Source organism: Artibeus jamaicensis, unplaced genomic scaffold, assembly GCF_021234435.1.
Source record: "Artibeus jamaicensis isolate MK-2021 breed Jamaican fruit bat unplaced genomic scaffold, CSHL_Jam_final contig_410, whole genome shotgun sequence".
Lineage (NCBI taxonomy): Eukaryota > Metazoa > Chordata > Mammalia > Chiroptera > Phyllostomidae > Artibeus > Artibeus jamaicensis.
This window is the reverse complement of record NW_026521820.1, coordinates 1164554-1179234: the sequence shown is the minus strand read 5'-3', so window position 1 is coordinate 1179234 and position 14681 is coordinate 1164554. Positions and strand designations below refer to the sequence as shown.

Here is a 14681-nt window from a genome sequence, read left to right as displayed (position 1 = left end):
TCTTCTTTGGGACTCTCTGAGCTTCCTGGACTTCCTGGAAGTCTATTTCGTTTGCCAGACTGAAGAAGTTCTCCTTTATTATTTGTTCAAGTAAGTTTTCCACTTGTGGCTGTTCTCCTTTTCCTTCTAGTACCCCTATGATTCGGATGTGGGAATGTTTAAATATGTCCTGGCGGTTCCTAAGCCTCTCCTCATTGTTTTGAATTGTTTCTTCATTCTTTTCTGTTTAGTTGTTTCTTTCTTCTTTCTGGTCCACTCCATCGATTTCAGTCCCAGTTTTCTTTCCATCACTGTACATTTTCCTTCATTTCACTTAGTGTAGCCTTCATTTTTTCATCTAATTTGCGACCAAAATCAACCAATTCTGTGAGCATCCTGATCGCCAGTGTTTTGAACTCTGCATCTAATAGGTTAGCTATCTCTTGGTCGCTTAGAAGTATTGACTCTGGGGCTTTCATCTGTTCTTCTGTTTGAGCCATAATGTTTTAGTCAGGTTGAGCCTGTTATGTATGAGGGGCAGAGCCTCAGGTGTTCACCAGGGCAGGTCAACCCAGTTGCTGGGCTGTGACGCTGTATGTGGGGGCAGGGTCAGAGAGGGAGCAATGGCGCTTGTTCTGTTCTCTCTTGAATTTTGGTCCCCTCTGCCGCTTCCTACAAGCAAATTGGGCCCTTCTGTTGCTGGTTCCCAGGTGGGTGGGCTTGTGTACCCTCCAGGACCCTGTGGGTCTCTCCAACAAACTCTCCAATGAGGCTGGGAGCCTCTCCCAGAACTTCAACCCCGGAAAGTTTTTCCAATTGGTGCTTTTAGGCTTTATTTCCCAGCGCTGGGGCACTGGGTTGAGCAGTTTTGCCTGGTTTGTCAGCACACAAACACGTGTCCGTGATCAGCCAGCCACCTTGCGCGTATCACTGGGTTTGCTTGTTTCCTACCCACACCTAGGCCTGCCAACTACTGCCTCCTCCTGACGCGACCCCTCTCTGCCAGCTGCCAACTCCGCCCCTCTTACCGGTCTGGATGACTGGTTCGTGGTTGTCAGACTTTGGTACAGTTCAATTTTCTGTCTGTTCTGGTTGTGTTTTTGTTTCTAAATCTTTGTTGTCCTTAAATTTGGTTGTACAAGGAGGTACAGTGCTTCTACCTACACCTCCATCTTGGCCCCTATGCCACCATCTTGACCAGAAGGCTCTATTTTTTTAAAATTACCTCTCAAGAAATGTTTGATACAATGAAAGTGCATGAACACAATAAAGGAACTTTCAAACAATATCTTTCTCTTGAGCAGGTTCTCAGTTCATCCAGAGTTCAGGTAGCAATTTAACAACTTTGAATAACCACAAGTGAAAATGATTTTACAGTTCCATAAAACTCTGCTTCAAATAGCTGCTGGCTAATCCCAGATTCTGGATTACTTTCCATTTTCACTCAGCGGTTTGTTACTGTAAATTTCTACTCCCAAAAAAGTATTTTGTACTTAAGTCTGATATCATTTTAAGGCAGTCTCCCAAAGAACAGTTTTCCCTGTTTCTATGTGCTCCCTTGAGTCATTCACCCACAGATGTCTCATGTGTAAGGAACAACACCATGCAGTGACCAAGCTTTTGCTCTGCACTGAGCCCAAGATACCTATTCTCCATTCCTCAGTCCACTATCTTCTGATGAGTAGCAAACTGAATCTGCCACACAGGCTCCTGAACCCACCCTGAAAAGCTATTCAACATTTGCTGTGCACCTGTGCTCAAGTGCTGTGCTGACAGCCATGAAACAGCCATGACTCACACTGCCCTCACCATCCTCCCAAGAAGCAGACACTCAATTCTAGACGACCATGGCCTAAAACCCCAAAACATCAATCAACTTAAACAAATGTTTTCTCCAAAGAGGGCTCCCTAATTGGTTCTGTGCCCACAAGATCTTGGGGCCAGTAAACAAGACAAAATAGAGAAAAACAGGTTCTCAGTTCAAGTTAGGGAGGTGGAGGTCAATGGCTATTAGAGATATGGAAAAACAAGCATATGTTTATATTTCTGTATACTTACAGAAAGAAAACAGAAGGCACAATCACAGAAGAAGGGAACAATGCAGCCCAAACAATCCTGACACTGGAATTCAAATTCTATTCATTCATCTATGGTGACTTCCAGGTAGAGAGCACACTGAGCATGGGCTTCTATTTTGATTAATCCTGAAATCTGTGTGTACCAAGAGGGGAGGGAAAACCAACAGCACTGAAATTCCAGAAGCTGGAAAATAGATGGTGAGAAAATGGAGAGGAGAAAACAAATGCTAAAAGACAAGTGGAAAAAGCAGAAATCAACCTCACTTGCAGTGGTGAATCCCCAAAACTCAGGAACTTGAGCACAAGAACCTCTGGAAGGGAGCACCTACAGTGCTCCGATCTGGTACTCTGACTTTCCCCACCCTTCAAAGTCAGGCAACTGCTTCATGCATTCCCTATCAAGAAAACAACTGAAAACATATTCCCTGGAAAGGAAACTGAGGGTTTCTGGAACAGAATGAAGCTACATAAGACACTGTGCCCACACTCAGTCCTTTCCCTCCCTCCAGCATTCAGGTGGGCACAAGGCCTCAGGCCAGAGAAGGGGCATCAGCCTGAGTAGTATATAAGGTGTAAAGAAGGACAACCAGTCCAGATGGGAGCAGATCAGAATACCTCAGGCAAGGCTTCCTCAAGAAGAAGAAATGCGTAAAAAGATGAAAGAGCCCTGGTTGGTATAGCTCGGTAGATTGAACATGGGCCTGTGAACCAGAGGATCACCACTTTCATTCCTAGTCTAAGAGCATACCTAGGTTGCAATCCAGGTTGCCAGTAGGAGGCGCACAAGAGGCAACCACACATTGATGTTTCTCTCCCTCTTCCTCCCTCCCTTTCCCTCTCTAAAAATAAATAAAATCTTAAAAAAAAAAAAAGAAATTGACATAAGCAATATCCTTAACTATCCTGTCCAGTAAGAGCACCTGACAGTAGTGTTAAAAAAAAAAAAAAACCTTTCAAGAGCTCAGATTTCTAACTGTCTCAGTAGTCTCCCACTCTTACATATTAGTGAACATCTGAAGGTGGCCTCTACCACAACAATAGAGATCAAAACCTACCAAAGGAGTCAGGGAGACTCTATTGGGAAGAAAAAAATACCAGAATTAATATATTCAGGGAGATAAGAACAGATATTTCAACTGCAACAAGAACAGAACAGTGTAACAAAAGAACATTCAGAGAACCAAAAAGAGCTCTTAGAATTTATAAAACAAGAGCAGAAATGAAATACTCATTAGAAGAAAAAGTTGAGACAACCACTAAAGCCAAGGAAAAAAGAGAGACAGAGATTAGGTTTAAAAGGGTAAGATTATTTGAAGACCAGTCCAGAAGGTCCAACACCCAAAAAATAAGAGTTTAAGAGAGAACAAACAAAAGGGAAGGGAAGGGGAGGGGAGTCCAAGAAATAATTCAACAAAAAAGACCTGCATTGACCACTTAAAGAGACCTAACAAAGTACCTATCACAAAAAAATAAAAAGACCCCCATATAAAGATGTCAAGGACAGTGAGGAGAGGTAACGTGAATGCAGGAGACAAGAAAAATTCAGATTCTACAAGATTGGTGTGACACTGCAACTGGAAGCTGAAACAGTGAAGAAGTGACTTCAACATTCTGGAGGAAAATAATTTCTACCCTATGAGTCTATTGCATACCAAAATATCAATGGAAGGGAAATACAAGGAAAATTTCAGCCCTGGCTGGTGTGGCTCAGTGGACTGAGTGCCAGCCTATAAACTGAAAGGTTGCTGGTTCGATTCCCAGTCAGGACACATGGCCTGGGCTTCGGGCCAGCCCTAGTTGGAGGCTTGCGAGAGGCAACTGAGAAGCAACAGATCCATGTATCTCTCACATACTGATGTTTCTCTACCTCTCTTTCTCCCTCCCTTCCCCTCTCTATAAAAGTAAATAAATAAAATCTTTAAAAAGAAACAGAAAATTTCAGGTATGTAAAGCTTCAAAAACCTGTCTCCCATGTACTCCATTTGCAGGAAGGCAATGCAAAGTAATTCTACCAAAACAATGATGTAAACCAAGAAAGATAACAGGAGGCAGAAAACCGGACATGCCAACAGAGCAGCATGAGAAATCTGGAAGACAAAACAAAGGAAGCCAGCAATGCACCAAGTGTGGAGGATCACCAGTCCCCAACAAGCAGATCCACAGGCTCACGGGAAGCCTTCTGCAGAAATGTGAAACTGATAGAAAACCTGTCTACTCTTTCTGCACTTCCCAAGAGAGGATGGGTTTCAACAAATGGTGCAAGTTGGGAGCTGAAAAAATACTGCTACAGACTGAATGTTTGTGTCCCCCCTCCGAAATCTGGATGTTGAAACCTAACCCCCAATGTGACTGTATTAGGAGGTGAGGCCTTTGGGAAGTGATTAGGTCATGAGAATGGAGCCCTAAGGATTGGAATTCATGCTCTTATAAATGAGACAGACCTCAGCAAGTTCCTTGACCCTCCTGCCATGTGAGGGCACAGCAAAAATACACTTTCAATGAATCAGGGTTCTCACCAGACACTGAAGCACTTTGATCTTAGACTTCCCAGCCTCCAGAACTGTGAGAAATATATGTCATTTAAGCCACCCAATCTATGCTATTTTGTTAAAACTAAGTACATTACCAAAGAAACAACTTCCAAAAAAGATTTGAAAAGTAATCCTGGTTTACTAACAGCTGGGCTGTGAATACTGTTTATACTGTCACATTAATTATTCAGCTAATCTGACCAAAGTTTCAATGTAACTAACTATACTGGAGAAAGAAAGGGGAAAGTGAAGGAGGCAAGAAGTAAATCCTCATCTTCAGAAATAATGCCTGAAACTAGGAAAAAAAGTAGCACCAATTTTTAAATGTTCTTTATAAACAAAGGAGTATCAACAACAATCAGCTAAGAGATTAAAGAGGCCTGCCTTGTGGGAGGAGGAAATGGAGGCAAGGGACAAGTAACTGCTATCTTTCCAAACAAACCGTATGAAACCATTTGATTCTTTAAAACATATGCATAATTTCTTTAATAAAATCTAAATAAAATCCTACATAATTAAACATTTATAAAAGGACTTCGGTCTCTATGGTCCTTTCAAATCTTAAAACAGGAAAGTCTTTTTAAAAACAGACTGAAGACTTCCGCCAAGATGGAGGTTTAGGTGGATGTGCCGTGCCTCCTCACACAACCAAGTTTAGGGACAACTAAATATTAGCATCAGAAAACACAACCAGAACACGGAAAACTGAACTTTTCGGAAGTCCACTAACAACAAATTCTTCAGCCCGACCGGTAAGGGGCGAAACCGGCGTCTGGTGAGGAGTTACAAAGGAGGGCTCGGTCGGACCCGGGCGCGGAATCCAGACGCGCGAATCCAGACACACGGGTTCCAAACCCAGGATTGGACCTAGTGAGTGACCGAGCAACCCACCGGGTGAGCGACTGCAGAGGAGACAGTGGGGAGGCGGTGCAGCGTGTTGACTGCGGTTGCCTAATTGCGCGCGAGCGAGGGAGTGGGAGGTTGGACCGGCCGCGGCGGCGATAAACGGCGGCCGCGGCATTAGAGGGCGCCGCCATTTCCCCGCTCTGACCACGCCCCCACATACAGCGTCACAACCAAGCGACCTGGGACTCCAAGGCGCCGCTTCTCCCACTTAAAGGGCCAGAACAGACCAAAAATGTCGCAGGAAGACCTCAAAGCCCCACAGATAAATCTAAGCGACGAAGAAATAGCAAAACTCTCAGACGCACAGTTTAAAACACTGGTCATCAGCTTCCTCACAGATCTGGTGGATTATAGCCACAAATTAGAGAAACATATGAAGGCTAAATTAAGGGAAATGAATGGAATTCCACAGGAAACCCATAGAGATGAAAAGGAAACTGGGACTCAAATCAATGGAGTGGACCAGAAGAAACCAAATAATGGCCAAACAGAAAAGAGTCAAGGAGCAAGAATTCAAAGAAATGAGGAGAGTCTTAGGAACCTCCAGGACATCTTTAAACGCTCCAATATCCGAATTATAGGGGTACCAGAAGGGGGAAAGACACAACCACCAGTGGAAAAACTATTTGAACAAATAATAAAAGAAAATTTCCCCAATCTGGCAAAGGAAATAGACTTCCAAGAAATCCAAGAAGCCCAGAGAGTACCAAAAAAGTTGGACTCAAGAAGAAACACACCAAGGCATATCATAATTACATTAACCAAAATTAAAATGAAGGAGAGAATCCTAGAAGCAGCAAGAGCTAAGGGGACAATCACCTACAAAGGAGTCCCCATCAGACTGTCAGCGGATTTCTCAAAAGAGACCTTACAGGCAAGAAGGGGCTGGAAAGAAATATTCCAAGTCATGAAATCTAAAGACCTACAACCAAGATTGCTCTACCCAGCAAAACTTTCATTTAGAATGGAAGGACAGATAAGGTGCTTCTCAGATAAGACCAAATTCAAGGAGTTCATCATCACCAAGCCCTTATTATATGAAATGTTAAAGGGACTTATCGAAGAAAAAGAAGTTAAAGAAACATGAACAGTGAAAGGACAACAAACTCACAGTTATTAACAACCACACCTAAAATGAAAGCAAACTAAAAGGACAGCCAGATCAGGAGTGGAAACATAGAAATGAAGATCTCAAGGAGGGTTAGCAACAGGGGAGTGGGAGGAGGAGATGGGGGGAGAAGGTACAGAAAACAAGTAGCATAGACAGTAGATAGAAAATAGATGGGGGGGGGGGCAAGAATAGCATGGGAAATATAGAACCTAAAGGACTTGAGACACATGGACATAAACTAAAGGGGGGTAATGGGGGGGTTGCGGGGGCAGGGTGGAGGGGAATGAAGGGGGGAATAGAACAACTGTACCAGCATAATCAATTTAAAAAATAAATAAATTAAAAAAAAAACAGACTGAAAATAATAGAAAGATAAACACCAGGTACATATTTGATAAAACATTCTCACAATTTACTCACATATCAATAGGATGCTGAACAGACAGGATTCCTTTTGCTGGCCAAGAAGCTTCATGAGAACATAATGAAAGGTACCTAAAGTCAAGGTTGTGCTTGTGCTTGTTCAAGGGTGTATAAATCAAGTACCTTTGTAATCCACAATATGGGATGTTTTATACTTTGTAATTACCAAAGGTACATCTTGTTTAGTTTTCTCTAATCTCAGCCCTGGAAACCAGGGAGCCAAATTTTACATTAGGAAACTCCATGTTCACCCCCAGGAGCCAGGTGTTGCAAAAGCCGTATTTTTATTTTCCCCAAAGCACTTGGTATTAATAGTTTTAAATGCAGTGCAATGCAAAAATGCAAATTATGGGAAATGACAGGTCCAATGGCAGTGGTTGACTCTAAGCAGCAAAAGAGGGCTATCAGAGAGCAACTTCTATTTCCTGTACTCCTGCCATGAGATTCCATTATGATAACAATGCTCAGCTAAAGCAGAAAAAAAACCACAGAAGGGTTGGTTGGGTGTAGTTCATTTCCTTCAGGTACAGAGTTTCCAAGCCAGCAATTGTGAATCACTGGGAGAAATCACTCAAAATAGAGGGTTAAGTGGCATGTTTCCCAATAAATCATCAGTCTCCTCTCCATAGAAAGCAGCAGCAACCAGACTCATTTCTTCAGTAACCATTCACACTACGTCCTGAACCGAGGTCTTAGAAAAATACTGTCCAACTGAAAAGCAGTGTCAACCTACATCAAATAAGTAAGCTCAGCTCCACACATTAGAGCCATAGATCAAAAATGAGAACAAAAAAATTAAAAAAGAAACAGGATACAGTGACAATGGCTGCCACTTACCCTTACCTACTCTCTGCTGGAATTGTACTACATTAGCTGCCTAGAAAAATCTAATCTGACCAATTTTTACTTGAAGCTGACTTGGTTCTATGTGAAATACTATCAAGAATGCTCCAAACTACATTTTTAATTTTAATTTTTAAAAATCTTCTGACAACTCTCACCCCTAAAATACATTCTTAAGCAAAACAAATTCTTAATACTGTTAAGCTGTGATGACGTAGGAAAAGAGGAATGTGAAGTATTAAAGTAGATATTTTTTAAAAACTTAAGCAACTAATAGTTACAAAAAAAATGTGCCTTTATTTTCCTTACTACTCCAGCATAAAACAGCAAAAAGGGTCAAAAGAAGGGGGGTGGGAAACAATAAATAAAAGACTATAAAATGTTCATTGAGAGTTCAAATGACCAAGGTTTAAGTGAACCTTGTGAAAAGGTCCACCCAGGCTACCCTGACACTGGGACCTCCAACCACTATCTTCTCTGCTCCTATTCTCACTTTCCTGAGGTTCCTCTCTCACCTAAAGTGCTACCACTACCTTCCAAGCTGGCACCCACCACTCCCCAGAATCCAACTCTTTCCACTTTCTACTGAGGAAGCACGATTCCTAAAGTATAGGACACTCAACGATGGTACTGGACTGTAGCTGGGAACACAGGCCCCCTTCCCTGGGCCTATGCTACCCCTCTATGCGGAGGTCTAAGAGCCAGCTTTTCAACCACACACCTCTGCTCTTTGTGTACCTCAGTTACTCATTTAAATCAGCTATCACTAAGCTGCTGATTTCCTGAGGACAGGACCAAAGGAGTTTATCACCTGTACCTCACGCAGTGGCTGACACCACACTCCATAGACAAATAAATGTGTTGCATGAATGCAGGCTCCCCATCCATTCCAAAATTCTAAGACAACAGGCCGCATTCTACAATACAACATCTCCCTCAAAGAGCTTTTTTAGAACCTAAATCTCACAAACACCCTAGATGTCCACACTCTTTAATAGGCCAACCTTTTCCTTGAATGTAGATGGTAACAGGCTGAACACAGGGAGTCCTCTCCATGGAAACAGGAAAAAAAAAACTATGGAAATGTGACACTGGGTGGGGGGGGAGGACAGGAGCACTTAAGCCACAATTAAATCCAGCTGTCTCTCTGTTTACCTTCATTTCCCAGATTCTGCAGAACACACGTTTCCCCAGGGTAAGCAAGAACACTTGAAAGACGTTCCCAATGCATTCATTCTGGCCATTAAATAAATATTTTTCACTCTCTCCCCACACCAAGGGGCAGTCTCAAGCCAAGTAAAAAAGTGGAAGGGTGATGCTAACCACTAGAAACTTTAAAATTTTCTAGCTATTCCTCTAAAGTGTCTATACTTTCAAATACAAAAATATCTTAAACTTATGGCATCCTCAAAACATGCTAACTGATCTCAGGCCCTACTTCACATGTGACATAGCTAATCAGTGTCTCAAACTTAGGTCAAAATCACTCAGGTATGTAATCAATTTGGTGTTGCAACCAGCTTTTTAATAATAAAATAAAATACAATACATCACACAACTACTTCACCAAGTAATAATGATTAGGACTGTCTTCTAAAAGTTCTGTTTCAGGTCTTGATGTAAAATATATTTCTCATGTGGGTCATCATCCAGAAAAGTTTAAAGTGACTGATAAAATTCTGTAGTAAAAATTAATAAACCAAAATCTATTTCTTTGTAAATTATAACTATGCAAACTATAAGCTGATCAGTGCACCAGCCTCCAACTGAAGTTTGATTTTCTTTTCATCTTAACTGAGTGAAATGCCACCATGTTCAATGAAGAACAAGGTACAGTTAAATCCACAAATTAAGCTAATTTCTTCTTGTCTATTTGTAGTTATTACACTCAGTTCATGATTTCTATTTTTTCCCCTTTGTTAATATGAAACTGGAGTGTTGGAGGTAAAAAAGAAAAGGCTTTTGGGCAATTTTCATTAAACATTTATTTAAAATGATGTTATTTAGGTTTACAGTCATTAATTACCTAGGGCCTGGCACATTCAGTTAACGACTGCTGATTTATTAAAGAAGACATCAATCCCACATTTCTCATTTCTTCAGCTAACCCAAGTTGGGATGAATTACACATTAATTTATGTAAAACTAATAAAAAAGCAGTAATACAGCATGGTGAGAAGTATGCTCTAAAAGGTAGGAAAAAAATCTGGTTTTCAAGTCACGAATTTGCCATATAACAGTACCTGGGTCAGTTCAATTAGTCTCTGTTGGTTTGCACATCTAGAAAAGAGCATGCTTTGAGTGGTACCAGAAAGAATCAAGAGACATAAAAATGATTTTCAAGACAGTGAAAAATGATGTTTATACTAAACTGTTGTTTCATTCAGGTTTATTTTTTTAAGCACCTTTGCCTAGGCCATCAACTTATTCTGCCATCTTTCTGAAATTGTTAAGCCAAATCCTTGTAAGCCCTGGTCATGTGGTGAGAGAGGCTAAAAAAGGAAGGGATGTGAGATGTATCAGGGCAGGGCACAGAAGGGTTGGTGCTTCTGTTTTATCCCAGAGAGCAGTCTAAGGCAGGTATGCCTTTTAACTTAATCCTTAACAACTCTAAGGAAAGCCTCCCTGGACAGCAGCAACTACTAATTCAAAGAAAATAAATGTGCTTGGTTGTTGTTTTTTTTTTGGGGGGGGGCGGGATTTGGAGGGTGGGAACAAGAAAGGAATGTTCTTCCCCAAATAGGACACTAAAAACAATTATATACAGTTTGTAGGTGTACAATACTAATACAGTATCACAGACTGTCAGAAGTCACCCTCACACCACTGAAACTGTAACAACTGCAAATTTGGTTGTTTCAAACAAATAAAAACTTATCGGCTGTTACACTGAGAAAGCAAAATAAAAACGGTTCCATTGTACCATTATCTAGGAAATACACTATATTTGGGGAGCAAAATTATAAAAGAAAGTTCATGTTTTCCCAAGATTTAAAAGTACTGGTCCACACTCTTAAAAAAAAAATGAGGACAAAAGAAGTAGAGACTAGAAACCACCTAGTTTCTGATACTGACTTCAGGACACCAGCTAGTGGGGCTTTAAGTAGCTTTTCAAACTGATTCTCTTTCCACCAAGGCCGAAGTGAACTCTAAGCAGTTATTTGTGCTAGATCGCAACCTAACACAGCATAAAAGTCAGTCCAAAGGAAGTATTGAGTAAAAGTTTGGGTTGGGTTTTTTTTTGTTTTTTAAATTACAAGAGGTCCTTCTTACTCTCCTGGTCAGAAATAATTTTCACCCAGTTCACACTGCCTTCCAATTCAAACCAAAGCAAAAACTTTAAAAAATACCAAGAAACTACATCTGATTTTTACCTAACAGTCAGCAGAAGCTTAGGTTTTAAATGCCTGTCAAGTTTTAAAACTATTTAGATGAAATCCAAGGGCAATTTTTCTTGAAGCACCCTTCTAAGAAACTAACTTTAACTGCTACTCCATGGAGGAGTTTTAAAAAAAAGTGGACTAAAATTCTGGCTACATTATGTTACTATTTTTCTATTTCAAACCTGAAAAATGAAATCCAGTTTTCTTATTATAGTTTTAAAAACAGAGGTAATGATCTGTGTTAGATGAGGGGAACAGAATCCTGGCTTCTAAGAGGCCAGCGGTATTCCTCTCAGCCCTCAAAAGCGAGGGAAGAGAAAATGAGCCGGTATCTGTAAGATAAATAATCCAATTGGATACTGTGGTTGTTTTCTTAGGCTCACTCGCTTACATAAACGAGTGAGAAAGTAAAACTTACAAGACAAACACTAACTGCATCGTGAGATTTTAATCCTAATCATTTGCCACCATTTAAGCGCTTACAAACATTACAAACTAGCCAAGGATAGTAGTTTTATTTTTCAAAGGACGAAAAACAGTCCTAAATGAAGAAAAACTTTAATGCACTCATGTAAATTTGAAATTCAACTTCTCCGCACCCTCCAAAAAAGTCACTGGTAGGCCAAGATGCCACAAAGCATCAATTAAGAGGTTTACTGGGAAGGAACTCATCTGGATCCAATCAAGTCTCAAAGTAAAAAAGCCCGGGATCCCGCGGCTCAGCCTCGGCTCCGAGTGCAAGTAGTCCGAAATGATTCCTTGTTCCTGGTTCCTGGTTTAAAGGGTCGCACACTTTCCCCCCAGTCTGCACAAACAGGAAACGCGCGGAACACGCTAGAAGTGGGGCTAGCAGTTACACCTTCCTCCACTCCACCCAGCCTTCTCCGCCCCGCCCGACTCAGGACAAGTGTCAGCGCGCACCCCATTCCCCTCCCGCCTCTTAACTTCGCTGCCCGCTCGTTTGGAGGACAGGGGCCTCCGCCACCCCACCCCACCCCCGCACGCACGCACGCAGGGCCCAGAGCTCGCGCAGGGGCCTCCAAAGCCATTTCCCTACATCACTTCTCCCTCCGGGCTGGGGCCCGCGCTGGGCCTGCAGCTTAGAGGCATTGGGGAAAGACGGTAGCGGCGAGGGCGGGGAGGCCGGCACCCCACATCCCCCCTTGACCACCGCTACTCCAGACTAGGCCGCGGCCTCAGGCGCCTGCTACCCCCACCTCCAGGCCCAAGAGCGGGTCGCCACGCCGGGCAAGGATGCCCTAGAGGGCTGGGAGAGCGGCGCGAGGCCGGCGCGACCCCGGGAGGGGCAGCGTGGGGGGGCCCGTGTTTACACCCGTAAGTTCCCCGCTTCCTCCCGGGCCGGCGCATCCCTCCCTCCCATCCCTCTGCGGCCCTGCTCCTGCCTACCTGCATGCCAGGCAGGCCTGACTGCACCGGTGAGTGAGCCATGGCGGTCAGGACGGCCACTTCCTGAGACGGGACGGCCGGGCTGCGCCGACTTACGCTGGCGACGAGGCCCGCGAGCCACACGCAGCCTCCGGACGGCGGAGGTAGCCGGCCAATCAGTAGTCTGGCTTCGGCAGAACCGGCCGAAGCCCGAGGCCACCCAGCCCTCGCGGGTCCCGGGCCAAACGGTGGCTCAGCGGCAAGTGGTGGACGGTGTCTCCATGCACAGCGCCGGGGAGTGGCTGCGAGGGGCGCGGGGCAGGGGCTGCCGCCGCTACCACTGCTGCTGGTTGGAGACCGGCAGCCCGGAGCCGGGTGGGAGCGTACGAACCGCAGAACCCGCTAGCGCCGAGCACGTCCTGCCTCACCCGGACCCCGCGCCCGCCTCCGCAGCCAGGCCGGGGACCCCGCCCCGCGCTTCCGGGAGGGGGAGGTGGCTCGCGGCCGCCCGGCGCTGTAGGCCGCAGCGGTCTTGCGCAACCTGCGCCGCGTTCCGCCTGTGCTGGCGGGGAATCTGAGCGTCGCTAGCGAATTGCTCCTCAGCCCCAGTTGGCGGCGCGGGAAGGAGGCAGGCAGTTGGTGCAAGGAGCGGGCCTCAACTGGGTGTCCTCCCTGCGTGGAGAAGTGGATACCCTGCCCGGGCCCCGTTGTGAGCTTAGGGAGTCTGGTGAGTGCTAACCGCTCGTTAGCACTAACTCTTACTCTACTATCTTCCTCCTTTCCTCCAAGCAACCCACGCTTCCCTATCTACCCGCCGGCAAACGGGGTCTGGTCGACCTCCTCGAAGGCAGTTTGGGGCTGGGGGACTTCAGGAGGAAGAATGCCCAACAGGGCCTCAGGCACGGGCCGGTTCAGAACTACCTGGGCGGAGCTTCCTCGGCGTCTCGGTGAAGTTTCCAACCAACCCAAAGAGGAAACTGGGAGGGGAGAGACCGAGAGCTGTTAATGCTCGGTGTTTTTGCCTCTTGAAAATAGACCCGCTTGGCATGCTAGGCGCCGTAAACTTAGCTAAGGAGTGAGTGAGGGGCTGACTCCACCGCTTCTGGGCTCTGGCGCGAAGCCGGAGAGTCCACTAGGAGAAGGGGAAGTGGAGGGAGGGACGAGAAGAAAGGGAGGACAATCGAAGAAAGCCAGTCTAGGCTTTCCCCAGTCCTCTCCCTCTCTTTCCACTGCCTACAAAAGCCCAGGCCCCACCACGGGCAGCAGTACTGTCTCCACATGTTACTCCTCTATTTTGCAACTACAAAGGAAAGAAAGAAGAAGGAATGAGACCGTGCTGCCTCCAGAAAGTATTTATTTATAACCACAGAGTGGTAGCCAGTGAAGTTATCTGTACCTCAGATTATTGGGACGCTGATACCTCCTTGATGCATGAGTGTCCATGTTGTACCATTGTTGTGCGAGGGTAAACATGCAAAAAATGAGCCCCAAAGAGTTTACAGACTATTGGAGGAAACTCTAAAAAGTCCTCCACTGAGATAGGAACTGTTTTTCTGAGATCATTGTATTCAGAATTTCAGTTCCCTCCCGTGCTCTGTATCACACAAGGCATGGATGATGAAACTTAACACCTGCTTTCCCATGAGAAATATGCTCATTTTTCCTCAGGCTTCCCCAGGACACCTTCAAATACCTCCATGGTTATCATTTGGTACTACACTAACTTCATTAAAGCTTTGCCAGCCCCAAGTACTGTGAAGACTGGCAAAGCATGAACCCTGCTACCTAGTTTATCATCTTGTGTAAATTTTGTGTACCTAAAAAATGGATACATAGGAGAGGAACAGCAAAACAAGCAAGAGTATAAATATTTAAAGTGTTCATAATATTCAGCCCAGGAATTTTTACAGTAACATGTGCTAAGGTAAACAACCAAAAAGTGCATAAGAATGAATATAAAAAGATGCAGTGCAGTGATATTTAGAATTGTGAAAAAACTGGGAACAGATTAAAACACTAACAAAGATTGTTAAGTAAATGA

At 44.2% G+C, this 14681-nt stretch overlaps 1 protein-coding gene across 3 annotated transcripts in view; it reads right to left on the bottom strand.

The window, feature by feature from the left end:
- STK24 (serine/threonine kinase 24) overlaps positions 1-13133 on the bottom strand; it is a 136698-nt gene extending 123565 nt beyond the window's left edge. For 2 of the 3 annotated variants that reach the window (XM_037138145.2, XM_037138147.2), the window contains exon 1: positions 12662-13129. In XM_037138145.2, coding sequence (XP_036994040.1) covers positions 12662-12703 — 42 coding nt within the window. In that variant the 5' untranslated portion in view covers positions 12704-13129. Of the gene's footprint in view, positions 1-12661 lie in introns of all 3 variants that reach the window. The other variant, XM_037138146.2, reaches the window with a different exon arrangement.
- Between the last annotated feature and the right edge of the window lie 1548 nt (positions 13134-14681).